This window comes from Oncorhynchus nerka, linkage group LG7 (assembly GCF_034236695.1).
Source record: "Oncorhynchus nerka isolate Pitt River linkage group LG7, Oner_Uvic_2.0, whole genome shotgun sequence".
Taxonomy (NCBI): domain Eukaryota; kingdom Metazoa; phylum Chordata; class Actinopteri; order Salmoniformes; family Salmonidae; genus Oncorhynchus; species Oncorhynchus nerka.
This window is the reverse complement of record NC_088402.1, coordinates 1,959,001-1,978,696: the sequence shown is the minus strand read 5'-3', so window position 1 is coordinate 1,978,696 and position 19,696 is coordinate 1,959,001. Positions and strand designations below refer to the sequence as shown.

The 19,696-nt window shown below is 46.2% G+C and overlaps 1 protein-coding gene across 1 annotated transcript in view; it reads left to right on the top strand.

Annotated features, from left to right (window-relative positions):
* The window catches only part of klhl38a (kelch-like family member 38a), a 31,144-nt gene extending 13,742 nt beyond the window's left edge, over window positions 1-17,402 (top strand). The window contains exons 4-9 of the mRNA XM_065020072.1: window positions 10,299-10,503; window positions 10,744-10,944; window positions 11,468-11,974; window positions 12,294-12,557; window positions 16,696-16,801; window positions 17,113-17,402. Of these exons, the coding sequence (XP_064876144.1) occupies window positions 10,299-10,503; window positions 10,744-10,944; window positions 11,468-11,974; window positions 12,294-12,557; window positions 16,696-16,801; window positions 17,113-17,402 (1,573 nt within the window). The remainder of the gene's footprint in view (window positions 1-10,298; window positions 10,504-10,743; window positions 10,945-11,467; window positions 11,975-12,293; window positions 12,558-16,695; window positions 16,802-17,112) is intronic.
* The last annotated feature ends 2,294 nt before the right edge of the window (window positions 17,403-19,696 follow it).

Below are 19,696 nucleotides of genomic sequence, written 5' to 3'. Positions count from 1 at the left end.
CCAGATCTTATTTAGGGGCTTCATAGTAAAGGGGGTGAATACATATGAACGCACCACTTTTCAGTTTTTATTATTTCAATTTTTTTTAAACAAGTAATTATTTTTCATTTCACTTCATCAATTTGGACTTTTTTGTGCATGTCCATTACATGAAATGCAAATACAAATCTATTTAAATTACAGTTTGTAATGCAACAAAATAGGAGAAATGCCAAGGGGGGTGAATACTTTTGCAAGGCACTGTAGAAACCAGACTGAGTTATATGTAGAAACCAGACTGTGGTTATATGTAGAATCCAGACTGAGTTATATGTAGAAACCAGACTGTAATAATATGTAGAAGTTCAAGATTGCGGTCAATCACCCTCGGTCTGGGGCTCCATGCAAGATCTCACCTCGTGGGGCATCAATGATCATGAGGAAAGTGAGGGATCAGCCCAGAACTACACGGCAGGACCTGGTCAATGACCTGAAGAGAGCTGGGACCAAAGTCTCAAAGAAAACCATTAGTAACACATTACGCCGTCATGGATTAAAATCCTGCAGCGCACGCAAGGTCCCTCTGCTCAAGCCAGCGCATGTCCAGGCCCGTCTGAAGTTTTCCAATGAACATCTGGATGATCCAGAGGAGGAATGGGAGAAGGTCATGTGGTCTGATGAGACAAAAATATATATTTTTGGTCTAAACTCCACTCGCCGTGTTTGGATAAAGAAGAAGGATGAGTACAACCCCAAGAACACCATCCCAACCGTGAAGCATGGAGGTGGAAACATCATTCTTTGGGGATGCTTTTCTGTAAAGTGTCTGTCCTTTGCTCTGTTCATCTTTGCCTCGATCCTGACTAGTCTCCCAGTCCCTGCCACTGAAAAACATCCCCACAGCATGATGCTGCCATCACCATGCTTCGCCGGAGGGATGGTGCCAGGTTTGTGAGAGTCTTTAGGTGCCTTTTGGCAAACTCCAAGCGGGCTGTCGTGTGCCTTTTGTTGAGGAATGTCTATGGCCACTCTACCATAAAGGCCTGATTGGTGGACTGCTGCAGAGATGGTTGTCCTTCTGGAAGGTTCTCCCATCTCCACAAGGGAACTCTGTATCTCTGTCAAAGTGACCATCAGGTTCTTGGTCACCTCCCTGACCAAGGCCATTCTCCCCTGATTGCCCAGTTTGGCCGGGCGGCCAGCTCCAGGAAGAGTCTTGGTGGTTCCAAACTTCTTCCATTTAAGAATGGTGGAAGCCACTGTGTTCTTGGGGACCTTCAATGTTGCAGACATTTTTGGGTACCCTTCAACAGATCTGTGCCTCGACACTATTCTGTCTCAGAGCTCTACGGACAATTCCTTCAACCTCATGGCTCGGTTTTTGCTGACATGTTCCGTCAACTGTGGGACCTTATATAGACAGGTGTGTGCCTTTCCACATCATGTCCAATCAATTGAACTTACCACAGGTGGACTCCAATAAAGTTGTAGAAACATCTCAAGCATGATCAATGGACACAGGATACACCTGAGCTCAATTTCGAGTCTCATAGCAAAGGGTCTGTATACTTATGTAAATAAGGTATTTCTGTTTTTTTTTTTTCTAAAAACATGTTTTCGCTTTGTCGTTATGGGGTATTGTGATGTCATTATGGGGTATTGTGTGTATAACGATGAGATAAAAATCAAGACTTTAATCAGTTTTAGAATACGGCTGTAACATAACAAAATATATAAAAAGGAAAGGGTCTGAATAGTTTCTGAATGCTCTGTATAGTATTATTAAATCACAAGGTATTACAACCACAATACTTACCATGCCTTTATTTCCCCTTTATTTAACCAGGTAGGGCCAGTTGAGAACACCTTTATTTAACCAGGTAGGACTAGTTGAGAACACCTTTATTTAACCAGGTAGGGCTAGTTGAGAACACCTTTATTTAACCAGGAAGGCCAGTTGAGAACACCTTTATTTAACCAGGTAGGGCTAGTTGAGAACACCTTTATTTAACCAGGTAGGGCTAGTTGAGAACACCTTTATTTAAACAGATGGGCCAGTTGAGAACAAGTTCTCATTTGCAATTGCGACCTGGCCAAGATAAAGCAAAGCAGTGTGACAAAAACAACAACACAGAGTTACACATGGAGTAAACAAAACATACAGTCAATAATACAGTAGAACAAAAGAAAACAAAAAGTCTATATACAGTGAGTGCAAATGAGGTAAGATAAGGGAGTTAATGCAATAACTGAACTGAACACTGAACTCTATCAGAGAAGTAGTTGGTGAACCAGGCGAGGCAATCATTTGAGAAACCAAGGCTGTCGAGTCTGCCGATGAGGATGTGGTGATTGACAGTCGAAAGCCTTGGCCAGGTCGATGAAAAGTACATTTCTTAGCTACATTTTTTTGCAGATTTACTTTAGTGCCTTATTTGCAAACAGTATTCATGTTTTGGAATATTTTTATTCTGTACAGGCCTCCTTCTTTTCACTCTGTCATTTAGGATAGTATTGTGGAGTAACTATAATGTTGTTGTTCCATCCTCAGTTGTCTCCTGCCACAACCATTAAACTCAGTAACTGTTTTAAAGTCACCATTGGCCTCATGGTGAAACCCCTGAGCAGTTTCCTTCCTCTCCGGCAACTGAGTTAGGAAGGACGCCTGTATCTTTGTAGTGACTGGGTGTATTGACACACCATCCAAAGTGTAATGAATAACTTCACCATGCTCCAAGGGATATTCAATGTCTGTTTTTTTATTTTTACCCATCTACCAATAGGAGCCCTTCTCTGTGAGGCATTGGAAAACCTCCCTGGTCTTTGTGGTTGAAATGTAATTCTCTATTGAGGAACCAACCAGATAATTATATGTGTGGGGTACAGAGATGAGCTCATCATTCATGTTAAATACTATTACTGGAGATTCCATCTTATTATGGGACTTGTTAAGCAAAATTGTACTCCTGAAAATATTTAGACTTGCCATAACAAAGTGGTTGAATACTTACTGACTGAAGACATTTCAGCTTTTCATTTTTAATTCATTTGGTAAACATTTCTTTAAACATAATTCCACTTTAACATTATGGGTTATTGTGTGTAGGCCAGTGACAATTTAACCCATATTTAAATTCAGGCTGAAGTACAACTAATGTGGAAAATGTCAAAGGGGTGTGAATACGGTCTTTAAAGCACAGTAAGTGGCAGTCCTTCTCCAATGTATTGTCATGTGTATGTATATACATAATCCCTAGGCTTTTGGTACATTAGGAGACGAGTTGGACCTTAAAAGCCCTAAAACAAGTGAAGAAATAAAGTACACTGCTTTTTGTTTTTTTGTGCGTTCTCTGTTAAAACGTCTGTACACATGCTCTATACATGTGATGTATACAATAACTATGTATGTACACATGATCCTACCATTCAATGGGATGTCCGCTGCCCTCATCTCTTAAAAGGTTTGATCAGGTTCTTCAGTGATAGACGGAACAGACAAGGTTAACTTTGATCTTATACAAGTAAAACAAAATGAAGAAGTCTAACTAACTACATGGTTTGTGCATATGGGCTCCATCAACCTAAAGAGATGGTCAACCAATGTGGGTTTTTTTTTGTTACATAAAAAAAAAATAAGACGTTGAATATTTAGAGGAGTTAAGGTTGGAGAGGCTATGCTGCCACCTACTGTTCAAATCAAAATTAAATCAAATTGTATTGGTCACATGCAGATGTTATTGCGAGTGTAACGAAATGCTTGTAATAGAAGAGGTGTAGATTCCTGATTAATCTTTATTTTATTAATTTTATCTTTATTTATAAACTTTTTTAAATTTAACTAGGCAAGTGAGTTAAGAAGAAATTTTTACTTACAATGATGACAGATTTTCACCTTGTCGGATATGGGATTCGATCCAGCAACCCTTCAGTTACTGGCCCAATGCTCTAACCACTAGGGTACCTGCCGTCCCAACATTCTAACCACTAGGGTACCTGCCGTCCCTACATTCGAACCACTAGGGTACCTGCCGTCGCTACACTCTAACCACTAGGGTACCTGCCTCCCCTTACACTCGAACCACTAGGCTACCTGCCACCCTACACTCTAACCACTAAGCTACCTGCCGCCCCTACACTCTAACCACTAGGCTACCTGCCGTCCCTACACTCTAACCACTAGGCTACCTGCCTCCCCTTACACTCAAACCACTAGGCTACCTGCCACCCTACACTCTAACCACTAGGCTACCTAACCCCCCTACACTCTAACCACTAGGCTACCTACCGTCCCTACACTCTAACCACTAGGCTACCTAACCCCCCTACACTCTAACCACTAGGCTACCTACCGCCCCTACACTCTAACCACTAGGGTACCTGCCTCCCCTTACACTCGAACCACTAGGCTACCTGCCACCCTACACTCTAACCACTAGGGTACCTGCCTCCCCTTACACTCTAACCACTAGGCTACCTAACCCCCCTACACTCTAACCACTAGGCTACCTGCCACCCTACACTCTAACCACTAGGCTACCTGCCACCCTACACTCTAACCACTAGGCTACCTAACCCCCCTACACTCTAACCACTAGGCTACCTGCCACCCTACACTCTAACCACTAGGCTACCTAACCCCCCTACACTCTAACCACTAGGCTACCTACCGCCCCTACACTCTAACCACTAGACTACCTGCCGCCCCTACACTCTAACCACTAAGCTACCTGCCGCCCCTACACTCTAACCACTAGGCTACCTACCGTCCCTACACTCGAACCACTAGGCTACCCTGCCACCTCTACACTCTAACCACTAGGCCACCCTGCCACCTCTACACTCTAACCACTAGGCCACCCTGCCACCTCTACACTCTAACCACTAGGCTACCTGCCACCCTACACTCTAACCACTAGGCTACCTAACCCCCCTACACTCTAACCACTAGGCTACCTGCCGCCCCTACACTCTAACCACTAGGCTACCTGCCACCCTACACTCTAACCACTAGGCTACCTAACCCCCCTACACTCTAACCACTAGGCTACCTGCCACCCTACACTCTAACCACTAGGCTACCTAACCCCCCTACACTCTAACCACTAGGCTACCTACCGCCCCTACACTCAGGACAGTAGTGAGAACAGGTGGGTCTAGACAGGACAGTAGTGAGAACAGGTGGGTCTAGACAGGACAGTAGTGAGAACAGGTGGGTCTAGACAGGACAGTAGTGAGAACAGGTGGGTCTAGACAGGACAGTAGTGAGAACAGGTGGGTCTAGACAGGACAGTAGTGAGAACAGGTGGGTCTAGACAGGACAGTAGTGAGATGTTTGTGTGCCTCTGTGTGTTGTCTTTTGTTTCGTTTTATTTTTTAATTTTTATGTACAGATGATACATTATTATTGTTATTATTGTCATGTCTGTTCCTCAGGGCCATTTTCTGCAGTAACTCAGGGCCATGTTCTGCAGTAACTCAGGGCCATGTTCTGCAGTAACTCAGGGCCATGTTCTGCAGTAACTCAGGGCCATGTTCTGCAGTAACTCAGGGCCATGTTCTGCAGTAACTCAGGGCCATGTTCTGCAGTAACTCAGGGCCACGTTCTGCAGTAACTCAGGGCCACGTTCTGCAGTAACTCAGGGCCACGTTCTGCAGTAACTCAGGGCCACTTTCTGCAGTAACTCAGGGCCACGTTCTGCAGTAACTCAGGGCCACGTTCTGCAGTAACTCAGGGCCACGTTCTGCAGTAACTCAGGGCCACGTTCTGCAGTAACTCAGGGCCACGTTCTGCAGTAACTCAGGGCCACGTTCTGCAGTAACTCAGGGCCACGTTCTGCAGTAACTCAGGGCCACGTTCTGCAGTAACTCAGGGCCACGTTCTGCAGTAACTCAGGGCCACGTTCTGCAGTAACTCAGGGCCACGTTCTGCAGTAACTCAGGGCCACGTTCTGCAGTAACTCAGGGCCATGTTCTGCAGTAACTCAGGGCCATGTTCTGCAGTAACTCAGGGCCATGTTCTGCAGTAACTCAGGGCCATGTTCTGCAGTAACTCAGGGCCATTTTCTGCAGTAACTCAGGGCCATGTTCTGCAGTAACTCAGGGCCATTTTCTGCAGTAACTCAGGGCCATTTTCTGCAGTAACTCAGGGCCATTTTCTGCAGTAACTCAGGGCCATTTTCTCCAGTAACTCAGGGCCATGTTCTGCAGTAACAGGGCCATTTTCTGCAGTAACTCAGGGCCATGTTCTGCAGTAACTCAGGGCCATTTTCTGCAGTAACTCAGGGCCATGTTCTGCAGTAACTCAGGGCCATGTTCTGCAGTAACTCAGGGCCATGTTCTGCAGTAACTTGTCATGTCTGTTCCTCGGGGCCATGTTCTGCAGTAACTCAGGGCCATGTTCTGCAGTAACTCAGGGCCATGTTCTGCAGTAACTCAGGGCCATGTTCTGCAGTAACTCAGGGCCATGTTCTGCAGTAACTCAGGGCCATGTTCTGCAGTAACTCAGGGCCATGTTCTGCAGTAACTTGTCATGTCTATTCCTCAGGGCCATTTTCTGCAGTAACTCAGGGCCATGTTCTGCAGTAACTTGTCATGTCTGTTCCTCAGGGCCATTTTCTGCAGTAACTTGTCATGTCTGTTCCTCAGGGCCATTTTCTCCAGTAACTCAGGGCCATGTTCTGCAGTAACTCAGGGCCATGTTCTGCAGTAACTCAGGGCCATTTTCTGCAGTAACTCAGGGCCATGTTCTGCAGTAACTCAGGGCCATGTTCTGCAGTAACTCAGGGCCATGTTCTGCAGTAACTCAGGGCCATGTTCTGCAGTAACTCAGGGCCATGTTCTGCAGTAACTCAGGGCCATTTTCTGCAGTAACTCAGGGCCATGTTCTGCAGTAACTCAGGGCCATTTTCTGCAGTAACTTGTCATGTCTGTTCCTCAGGGCCATTTTCTGCAGTAACTTGTCATGTCTGTTCCTCAGGGCCATTTTCTCCAGTAACTCAGGGCCATGTTCTGCAGTAACTCAGGGCCATGTTCTGCAGTAACTCAGGGCCATTTTCTGCAGTAACTCAGGGCCATGTTCTGCAGTAACTCAGGGCCATGTTCTGCAGTAACTCAGGGCCATGTTCTGCAGTAACTCAGGGCCATGTTCTGCAGTAACTCAGGGTAACCATGTTCTGCAGTAACTCAGGGCCATGTTCTGCAGTAACTCAGGGCCATGTTCTGCAGTAACTCAGGGCCATGTTCTGCAGTAACTCAGGGCCATGTTCTGCAGTAACTCAGGCCATGTTCTGCAGTAACTCAGGGCCATGTTCTGCAGTAACTCAGGGCCATGTTCTGCAGTAACTCAGGGCCATGTTCTGCAGTAACTCAGGGCCATGTTCTGCAGTAACTCAGGGCCATGTTCTGCAGTAACTCAGGGCCATGTTCTGCAGTAACTCAGGGCCATGTTCTGCAGTAACTCAGGCCATGTTCTGCAGTAACTCAGGGCCATGTTCTGCAGTAACTCAGGGCCATGTTCTGCAGTAACTCAGGGCCATTTTCTGCAGTAACTCAGGGCCATTTTCTGCAGTAACTCAGGGCCATGTTCTGCAGTAACTCAGGGCCATGTTCTGCAGTAACTCAGGGCCATGTTCTGCAGTAACTCAGGGCCATGTTCTGCAGTAACTCAGGGCCATGTTCTAACTCAGGGCCATGTTCTGCAGTAACTTGTCATGTCTGTTCCTCGGGGCCATGTTCTGCAGTAACTCAGGGCCATGTTCTGCAGTAACTCAGGGCCATGTTCTGCAGTAACTCAGGGCCATGTTCTGCAGTAACTCAGGGCCATGTTCTGCAGTAACTCAGGGCCATGTTCTGCAGTAACTCAGGGCCATGTTCTGCAGTAACTCAGGGCCATGTTCTGCAGTAACTCAGGGCCATGTTCTGCAGTAACTCAGGGCCATGTTCTGCAGTAACTCAGGGCCATTTTCTGCAGTAACTTGTCATGTCTGTTCCTCAGGGCCATTTTCTGCAGTAACTAATGTTCTGCAGTAACTCAGGGCCATGTTCTGCAGTAACTCAGGGCCATGTTCTGCAGTAACTCAGGGCCATGTTCTGCAGTAACTCAGGGCCATGTTCTGCAGTAACTCAGGGCCATGTTCTGCAGTAACTCAGGGCCATGTTCTGCAGTAACTTGTCATGTCTGTTCCTCAGGGCCATGTTCTGCAGTAACTCAGGGCCATGTTCTGCAGTAACTCAGGGCCATGTTCTGCAGTAACTCAGGGCCATGTTCTGCAGTAACTCAGGGCCATTTTCTGCAGTAACTCAGGGCCATGTTCTGCAGTAACTCAGGGCCATTTTCTGCAGTAACTTGTCATGTCTGTTCCTCAGGGCCATTTTCTGCAGTAACTTGTCATGTCTGTTCCTCAGGGCCATTTTCTCCAGTAACTCAGGGCCATGTTCTGCAGTAACTCAGGGCCATGTTCTGCAGTAACTCAGGGCCATGTTCTGCAGTAACTCAGGGCCATGTTCTGCAGTAACTCAGGGCCATGTTCTCAGTAACTCAGGGCCATGTTCTGCAGTAACTCAGGGCCATGTTCTGCAGTAACTCAGGGCCATGTTCTGCAGTAACTCAGGGCCATGTTCTGCAGTAACTCAGGGCCATGTTCTGCAGTAACTCAGGGCCATGTTCTGCAGTAACTCAGGGCCATGTTCTGCAGTAACTCAGGGCCATGTTCTGCAGTAACTCAGGGCCATGTTCTGCAGTAACTCAGGGCCATGTTCTGCAGTAACTCAGGGCCATTTTCTGCAGTAACTCAGGGCCATGTTCTGCAGTAACTCAGGGCCATGTTCTGCAGTAACTCAGGGCCATGTTCTGCAGTAACTCAGGGCCATTTTCTGCAGTAACTCAGGGCCATGTTCTGCAGTAACTCAGGGCCATGTTCTGCAGTAACTCAGGGCCATGTTCTGCAGTAACTCAGGGCCATGTTCTGCAGTAACTCAGGGCCATGTTCTGCAGTAACTCAGGGCCATGTTCTGCAGTAACTCAGGGCCATGTTCTGCAGTAACTCAGGGCCATGTTCTGCAGTAACTCAGGGCCATGTTCTGCAGTAACTCAGGGCCATGTTCTGCAGTAACTCAGGGCCATTTTCTGCAGTAACTCAGGGCCATTTTCTGCAGTAACTCAGGGCCATGTTCTGCAGTAACTCAGGGCCATGTTCTGCAGTAACTCAGGGCCATGTTCTGCAGTAACTTGTCATGTCTGTTCCTCGGGGCCATGTTCTGCAGTAACTCAGGGCCATGTTCTTAACTCAGGGCCATGTTCTGCAGTAACTCAGGGCCATGTTCTGCAGTAACTCAGGGCCATTTTCTGCAGTAACTCAGGGCCATGTTCTGCAGTAACTCAGGGCCATTTTCTGCAGTAACTTGTCATGTCTGTTCCTCAGGGCCATTTTCTGCAGTAACTTGTCATGTCTGTTCCTCAGGGCCATTTTCTCCAGTAACTCAGGGCCATGTTCTGCAGTAACTCAGGGCCATGTTCTGCAGTAACTCAGGGCCATTTTCTGCAGTAACTCAGGGCCATGTTCTGCAGTAACTCAGGGCCATGTTCTGCAGTAACTCAGGGCCATGTTCTGCAGTAACTCAGGGCCATGTTCTCAGTAACTCAGGGCCATGTTCTGCAGTAACTCAGGGCCATGTTCTGCAGTAACTTGTCATGTCTATTCCTCAGGGCCATGTTCTGCAGTAACTTGTCATGTCTATTCCTCAGGGCCATGTTCTGCAGTAACTCAGGGCCATGTTCTGCAGTAACTCAGGGCCATGTTCTGCAGTAACTCAGGGCCATGTTCTGCAGTAACTCAGGGCCATGTTCTGCAGTAACTCAGGGCCATGTTCTGCAGTAACTCAGGGCCATGTTCTGCAGTAACTCAGGGCCATGTTCTGCAGTAACTCAGGGCCATGTTCTGCAGTAACTCAGGGCCATTTTCTGCAGTAACTCAGGGCCATTTTCTGCAGTAACTCAGGGCCATGTTCTGCAGTAACTCAGGGCCATGTTCTGCAGTAACTCAGGGCCATGTTCTGCAGTAACTCAGGGCCATTTTCTGCAGTAACTTGTCATGTCTATTCCTCAGGGCCATTTTCTGCAGTAACTCAGGGCCATGTTCTGCAGTAACTCAGGGCCATTTTCTGCAGTAACTCAGGGCCATGTTCTGCAGTAACTCAGGGCCATGTTCTGCAGTAACTCAGGGCCATGTTCTGCAGTAACTCAGGGCCATGTTCTGCAGTAACTTGTCATGTCTATTCCTCAGGGCCATGTTCTGCAGTAACTTGTCATGTCTATTCCTCAGGGCCATGTTCTGCAGTAACTTTGTAGAGAGCAGACAGGGGCGTGTGGATCTGAAGGGTATCTCCCCTGACGTGCTCAGTGGCATAGTGGACTATGTGTATACAGGAGCCATCACCATCAGCATGGACATAGTGCTGCCTCTAATGCAGGCTGCCTCTATGCTGCACTATGGACGGCTGTTTGAGGCCTGCTCCGCCTTCCTTCAGGTGACTACAGATTGAAATCAGCTTTGTTGCTAACTCTGGGACTGTTAGATTGATTTTGAAACTGCAGCGTTGACTGATGTGATTGTGCCACTAACTCCTGATTGTGTTTGTGAATCAGGCCTCCCTTTGCAAAATAGACTTTTGTCTCAATGGGACTTTCCTGCTTAAATAAAAGGTTAAATTAAATACATAATAATAATAATGTGCACACGGTCTTTGTTAAATTATAATATATTCCAGGAGCAGCTGAGCCCAGACAACTGTCTCAGTATGATCAGGTTGTCAGAGATCCTCCACTGTGACAGTCTGAAGGAGAAGGCTAAGGAGATGGCCGTGAGGAGCTTCTCAGACGTAGCTGCCTCCGAAGACTTCTGTGAGCTCTCCTTACCGGAGCTTATGTGTTACCTGGAGGACGACCGACTGTGTGCAGAGGAGGAGCAGGTGATATGAGATGAGGAGAGATGAGGAGAGATGAGGAGAGATGAGTAGAGATGAGGAGAGATGAGTAGAGATGAGTAGAGATGAGTAGAGATGAGGAGAGATGAGGAGAGATGAGGAGAGATGAGGAGAGATGAGGAGAGATGAGGAGAGATGAGGAGAGATGAGGAGAGATGAGGAGAGATGAGTAGAGATGAGGAGAGATGAGGAGAGATGAGTAGAGATGAGGAGAGATGAGGAGAGATGAGGAGAGATGAGTAGAGATGAGGAGAGATGAGGAGAGATGAGGAGAGATGAGTAGAGATGAGGAGAGATGAGTAGAGATGAGTAGAGATGAGGAGAGATGAGTAGAGATGAGGAGAGATGAGTAGAGATGAGTAGAGATGAGTAGAGATGAGTAGAGATGAGGAGAGATGAGAGAGATGAGTAGAGATGAGTAAAGAAGAGATGTGAAAAAATAGGATTAGATACAAAATAATATTGTTTCAAACATGGGGGGGTTAGTACTAAAAGTCCAATTTCGCAGGTGTTTGAGACCCTCCTGGCGTGGATCCACCACGACCCGTTCTCCCGGCGCGGCGCCATCCACGACCTCTTCAAGAAGGTGCGCCTGCGCTACATCCACCCCACCTACCTGTTCCAGTTCATCGCCAACGACCCGCTAGTGCAGTCCTCCACGCTCTGCACTGAGATCATTGAGTCCGTCCGGCGTCTCATGCTCTCAGTCAGTGCCAAGTGCGGTCGTGAGCTGAAGCCCCTCTGGACCACACCGCGCCGCTACACCTGCCGAGAGACGCTCGTTGTGGTCGGCGGGCGCAAGAATAACGAGCAGACATCCCGGGAAGCCCTGCTCTATGACGAGAGGACGCAGCGCTGGCAGTGGCTGGCCAAGCTGCCCCTGCGACTCTACAAGGCCTCGTACGTCTGTATCCACAGCATCCTGTATGTGGTGGGGGGGCTCAGCCTCAGCATGGCCTCGGGAGACAGCTCTGTGTCTGCCACCGTCTACACCCTCTCCCTCAAGACCAACCAGGTATGAAGGGGCTAGCATACCCACAGCACTGACGGTTTGTCCAGGTATGAAGGGGCTAGCATACCCACAGCACTGACGGTTTGTCCAGGTATGAAGGGGCTAGCATACCCACAGCACTGACGGTTTGTCCAGGTATGAAGGGGCTAGCATACCCACAGCACTGACGGTTTGTCCAGAAAAATAGGTATTTTTAAATGAGATTTTATTGTGCTGATGGATAATTATTTTGTATTGTGTATTTATAAAAATGGTACATTTCAACCTGCTATTGATACCATGTAATGCTGCCTTATTGAAACCCACATGTCTCTGTGACCAGTGGAGGACGGCTGAGCCCATGTTGGAGCCGCGCTACGCCCATCAGAGTGTCTCCTATCTCCACTTCATCTTTGTCCTGGGGGGGATCGGAGTTGACAAACAGATCTCCAACTCCGTGGAGAGGTACAACAGTATGTTTAACCAATGGGAGGCCATGGCTCCTCTCCCCAGCGCCGTGCTGCACCCCGCCGTCGCCGCCAACGACCAGAGGGTCTATGTGTTCGGAGGGGAGGACGCCATGCAGAACCCTGTCAGGGAGATACAGGTAACCATCAGTCAATCAATCAACCCACCAATCAATCAATCAACCCACCAATCAATCAATCAACCCACCAATCAATCAATCAACCCACCAATCAATCAATCAACCCATCAATCAATCAATCAATCAATCAACCAACACACCAATCAATCAATCAATCAACCCACCCACCAATCAATCAACCCACCCATCAATCAATCAACCAACCCACCAATCAATCAATCAACCCACCAATCAATCAATCAATCAACCCTCCAATCAATCAATCAACCCATCAATCAACCAACTAATCCATCCAGAACAGAAACAGTTTAAACTTTAGCGTGTATTATGCTAATAGCCTGACAGATGGTTGATGGATATTAATCTTTGATATCATTGACCAGAGGTGGAGAGAGTGGTGAGGCGAAGAAAAGACGAAAATGATGGGGCCTGTAGTTTTTCCTGATTTGGTAACCTAACCAGGTCCAATTTGTAAGTCGCTCTGGATAAGAGCGTCTGCTAAATGACTTAAATGTAAATGTAAATGTAAAACTCTGGACCGTATACGGTATGACGCGACTAGTCCGTTTGTAAAAAAGGTTTAATAATTAATAATAATAATTTAATAATAATTGTTCTAATCAGGTCACATGGTTTTGAAAAACTCCTGGCCTTGGGGAGGATGAAAACCCTGTCAAACTGCAGCTACCCTCAAATCAAATCAAATTTTATTTGTCTCATACACATGGTTAGCATTGTTTAAAGTGGCTAGTGATATATTTGACATCATTTCCCATCAATTCCCATTATTAAAGTGGCTGGAGTTGAGTCAGTGTGTTGGCAGCAGCCACTCAAAGTTAGTGGTGGCTGTTTAACAGTCTGATGGCCTTTGAGATAGAAGCTGTTTTTCAGTCTCTCGGTCCCAGCTTTGATGCACCTGTACTGACCTCGCCTTCTGGATGATAGCGGGGTGAACAGGCAGTGGCTCGGGTGGTTGTTGTCCTTGATGATCTTTATGGCCTTCCTGTAACATCAGGTGGTGTAGGTGTCCTGGAGGGCAGGTAGTTTGCCCCCGGTGATGCGTTGTGCAGACCTCACTACCCTCTGGAGAGCCTTACGGTTGTGGGCGGAGCAGGTTGCCATACCAGGCGGTGATACAGCCCGACAGGATGCTCTCGATTGTGCATCTGTAGAAGTTTGTGAGTGCTTTTGGTACCCTGTTCTTGTTCATATGAGTTGTGTTTTAAAGAAGAACTAGGGGCGTTTCCTATACACAGAGAAAGCAAGGTGATTGGACAATAAATCTCACAGAGCTTGTTTTATGCAGCTTTTCATCGTATAGTCCTGCCCTATGCAACTGTAAGCCTAATTACACATTACCTAACAGACTGTCAGCTATTGTGTTAATTATTAACTGGAATGAATTAATACATTTTAGATTGTAAAGTGTAGGTAGTCTCGTCAGCCCAAGTTTGAATATTAATCAAATTTGATCCCGTTCACATTTTTTCTCACAAACAAATGGGCTATAAATATACAACTTTACCACTTCCTTTACACTGGCCAGAGGGGCAGGGCGCATAGTAAGCTACACTAAAGCACTGGTCTCATGAACTCAACGTAACATAGTAAAGTAAATCCGGGATACTAAAATTAGTACGATATGTTACGTGTGGTATGGTTACACAAGACAGAACTTTACATAATAAGGGTGGATGGTCGGGGTGAATGGGTGGGCATATTACTCTAACCCAAAGGTTGCGTGTTCGAATCTCATCAAGGAGTACATTAGCTAATTAACAACTACTTACTACTTTTTTAGCTACTTTGCATGTTAGCTAACCCTTCCGCTAACTGGAACCCCTAGCTAACGTTAGCCACCGAGCTAACGTTAGCCACCGAGCTAACGTTGGCCACCGAGCTAACGTTAGCCACCGAGCTAACGTTGGCCACGAGAAATTGGATTTGCTAACGATTAGCCACATGAGCAATTAGACGTTGGCAAATTAAAACATACCAGAAATTGGATTTGCTACATATAATACGATTTTCATAACATGTTGCACGAATTAGATGATGGACATCCACAAATGTCTGAGATTCTGAGATTTACATTTACTATGTTACATCTACCTCTCAGTCCAGGCTGTTGTTAGTCCATTTACCATGTTACATCTACCTCTCAGTCCAGGCTGTTGACAATGAAGCTGCTGTTGTTAGTCCATTTACTATGTTACATCAACCTCTCAGTCCAGGCTGTTGACAATGAAGCTGCTGTTGTTAGTCCATTTACTATGTTACATCTACCTCTCAGTCCAGGCTGTTGTTAGTCCATTTACTATGTTACATCTACCTCTCAGTCCAGGCTGTTGACAATGAAGCTGCTGTTGTTAGTCCATTTACTATGTTACATCTACCTCTCAGTCCAGGCTGTTGACAATGAAGCTGCTGTTGTTAGTAGCCTACAGTTGACCAGACAGACATTTGTTATATTTGCCATGCAATACAGCTAATGTTTTAGGGCTATATCAGTGGTCACCAACCTTTTGAGTCAAGATCACTTTCCCAGGCAAAAAGCAAACCGAGATTTTTATTTTATTTTACATTAACCCACACAAACAGTTTTGTAGGAATGAGGTTTGGGCAGTAAACCTAGTACATTATCACAGCATATTGGCTATATGATTGCCAATATTGTTAATCAGACCATATTATATTTCAAAACTCGAGCTTTGATAACAAAATAGATCAGTTGGTTTGTGGAGCATGAAGTGAATTAATTATATATTTGATTTAACTGGACTGATGGTACCTGCATCGAGGTCAAATCACGACGTCATTGATCTTCAGTTCGAAAAATCGGAGCTCTAGAAAGATGCCCGAGTTTCCGACTTGGAATTCCGAGTTGGATGACCGTTCAAAACGATGTTTCCCATCCGCCTCTCACCGTCCCTGCTCTCTCCGTCCTTTCCTCCGGTGAGACTGACCAGAGAGAGGGGACACCGTCTTCCACCTGATGGCGAAACTCGAGTCGCACTGTATCTGCCTCATGCGCAAATTCATGTTGTTCCTATGACCAGAGAAAGTTAAATATTCATTCATATTAAAATGGACACGACGAGCTGCTAATAATAATAAAAACGTAGGGCTGTCGATACTTGGCTACTCATTCATTGCAGCCGCAGCCCCGAACGGATGTACGGAGAAGTGCGTTTTGTAATAGTGTTGAATATAAACTTAAACATGACATAAAAACAGCAGCTCTTTGCTGTATTTGTTGACAGTCTCTCTGTTGTCATGGTTTTAAAAGTTATTAAATCTGACGTAGGCTAAGTAGCCTATTAAACGTGGCCGTGGCCAGGGTCATGGAAGCTCTGTTCCCACGGTGATTTGAGCCATCTGACCGGCAGCACAGAAGGTGCACTCGATTTAGTCACAGATTTGCCGTTCCGCCGGGTAGGCGGAGTTTGTCTCATGGGAACACTTTGCTACCCGGTGCGCAAGACTTTTGAAACAAGTGCACCCACCGGCAACAGCTCAACACGATTTAAATAAAAGGATCGTACGCCTTTATGGTTCTTTTAGCTTTTCTACAGAAATATTTGGTGATCGCCTAGGAATGCCTTTTAGATCGACCAGTCGGCGACCACTGGTCTGTAGGCTGCTACATTTATGTACATTTTTGGTTGTGTCTGTCAGGAGTGATGTGTTATCATGCTTGCTAAATCAATACTGGAAGAGCACGCCTTAAGCTTTTGTCTGTGCTGTCCCAGTTTCCTTGGGAAGAACCTATCCCATTGTAAAATGGTTAATGTAAGGGTTAAGGCTAGGTTAGGTAAGGGTTAAGGGACAGGGTAGGGATTAGGTTAATGTTAGAGTTTTAGAACAGGGACATCCCAATAGCAGTGACCCTTGAGCTTTGTGCCCGGCCCACAAGACCTGCGATTTCCATGAATCTGATTGGTCAAGATACGCAAAGAGACAAATCGTGAGGCAAATTGGTCTAAAAAAAACAGCACTTTGCCTCACCACACATGTTCTGGCAGCCCTTGTCATTGACTGGCTGACTGACTGACTGGCTGGCTGGCTGACTGACTGACTGGCTGACTGACTGGCAGACTGGCTGACTAAAACTCTCTCTGGTATCTCTGTCTCTCAGGTGTACCACATCTCCAGGAACCTGTGGTCCAGATTGGAAACCAGGACAGTGAAGAACGTCTGTGCACCTGCTGCTGTCATCGAAGATAAGATCTACATCATTGGAGGTGAACAGGCTGCCGCTTTCAACATGTTTATCTGGTTTACCGGGTCTATCATGTCGAATACCCACAGCTGTTACAGTCCACATGAGTTGATAGCATGTGTCTCTTTTTCATCTTAAATGGAGTCATCTCCTTTCAACTTTATTTACTTTGATGTTGTGATTCTGAACAATCTGTGGGTAGGCTTTGTCCCCAATGGCACCCTATTCCCTCTGGGCTCTGGTCAAAAGGAGTGCACTGCATAGGGAATAGGCTGCAATTTGGGACGCCGGCTCCCTTAATAGTCATGTGTATTTGAAACGTTTCATTTGTAGGGTACACTAGACGGATGATCGCCTACGACACCAAAGCCAACAAGTTTGTAAAGTGTGAGAACCTGAAGGAGAGGCGAATGCACCACAGCGCCACGGTCATCAACAACAAGCTGTACGTGACGGGGGGCCGTTTCCTGAACGGGCACGACACCATCGAGGACTCGGACTGCTTCGAGTGTTACGACCCCAAGACGGACGTGTGGACCTCCAAGGGGACGCTGCCATACAAACTGTTCGACCACGGCTCCCTGCCTCTGGTCTGTGTCTCCAACAGACCCAACCCCCCCTGAGTGACCCACGACATCTTATCAACATCATCTGGTCGTCTGGAGTTCAACAGTAGGGTGAACAGTGGGACTGACTTCTACAGCTGCCTCTCTGTCCCCCATTACAGATGCAATGTCCTCCACTTCTCCAGTCCGTTGTCACATTTCAGCTGGTCCACAAACTGTATATGATCTCTCTGATGAGTGACCCACAACATCCCCAAAACTCCTTGGACTCCTAGCCTAGCCGGCTCCTAACCTAATCTAGCTAGCTACCTGTCATGGACTCCTAGCCTAGCCGGCTCCTAACCTAATCTAGCTAGCTACCTGTCACGTTACTCATTCACAGCAGTTATAATTGGACACCACAGCTGGGATCGGACACCATCTGAACAGACAGACGTTGGTCTCTTCTCTCACACAGTCACAGGACGTCAACACACGCCTCAGACATGGTCTTGATGCTCGCATCTGTGGCGTTCTAAATCAAAACCTGAGATCTTAGCTGGCAGGCAGAGGTGTCACATTGGCCCCAGGGAGGGAGGGAGGGAGGGAGATCGGAGGACAGAGTCTCCACACTCCTCCAAGGGTAAATCTGAAATGACACCCTATTCCCTATACAGTTCACGACTACTGGTCAGAACTAGTTTACTACATAGGGAATAGGGTAGGCTCTGGTCAGAACTAGTTTACTACATAGGGAATAGGGTAGGCTCTGGTCAGAACTAGTTTACTACATAGGGAATAGGGTAGGCTCTGGTCAGAACTAGTTTACTACATAGGGAATAGGGTAGGCTCTGGTCAGAACTAGTTTACTACATAGGGAATAGGGTAGGCTCTGGTCAGAACTAGTTTACTACATAGGGAATAGGGTAGGCTCTGGTCAGAACTAGTTTACTACATAGGGAATAGGGTAGGCTCTGGTCAGAACTAGTTTACTACATAGGGAATAGGGTAGGCTCTGGTCAGAACTAGTTTACTACATAGGGAATAGGGTAGGCTCTGGTCAAGACAAGGGAATAGGGTGCCATTTCAGACCAACGCTCCCCTACCCAAACTAACATTTAACATTTACATTTAAGTAATTTAGCAGACGCTCTTATCCAGAGCGACTTACAAATTGGTGCGTTCACCTTATGACATCCAGTGGAACAGCCACTTTACAATAGTGCATCTAAATCTTTTAAGGGGGGTGAGAAGGATTACTTTATCCTATCCTAGGTATTCCTTAAAGAGGTGGGGTTTCAGGTGTCTCCGGAAGGTGGTGATTGACTCCGCTGTCCTGGCGTCGTGAGGGAGTTTGTTCCACCATAACACTGATTGAAGCCCTGTAACAGAGCTGGATGATATGGCCATAAATTGCCTGAATTGATTTCTAACATTAATGTGCACCACAGTTTCTAACATTAATGTGCACCACAGTTTCTAACATTAATGTGCACCACAGTTTCTAACATTAATGTGCACCACAGTTTCTAACATTAATGTGCACCACAGTTTCTAACATTAATGTGCACCACAGTTTCTAACATTAATGTGCACCACAGTTTCTAACATCAATGTGCACCACAGTTTCTAGTATCAATGTGCACCACAGTTTCTAACATTAATGTGCACCACAGTTTCTAGTATTAATGTGCACCACAGTTTCTAACATCAATGTGCACCACAGTTTCTAGTATTAATGTGCACCACAGTTTCTAACATTAATGTGCACCACAGTTTCTAGTATTAATGTGCACCACAGTTTCTAACATCAATGTGCACCACAGTTTCTAGTATTAATGTGCACCACAGTTTCTAGTATTAATGTGCACCACAGTTTCTAGTATCAATGTGCACCACAGTTTCTAACATCAATGTGCACCACAGTTTCTAGTATTAATGTGCACCACAGTTTCTAGTATCAATGTGCACCACAGTTTCTAGTATCAATGTGCACCACAGTTTCTAGTATCAATGTGCACCACAGTTTCTAGTATCAATGTGCACCACAGTTTCTAGTATCAATGTGCACCACAGTTTCTAGTATCAATGTGCACCACAGTTTCTAGTATCAATGTGCACCACAGTTTCTAACATCAATGTGCACCACAGTTTCTAGTATTAATGTGCACCACAGTTTCTAGTATCAATGTGCACCACAGTTTCTAGTATCAATGTGCACCACAGTTTCTGGTATCAATGTGCACCACAGTTTCTAGTATCAATGTGCACCACAGTTTCTGGTATCAATGTGCACCACAGTTTCTAGTATCAATGTGCACCACAGTTTCTGGTATCAATGTGCACCACAGTTTCTAACATCAATGTGCACC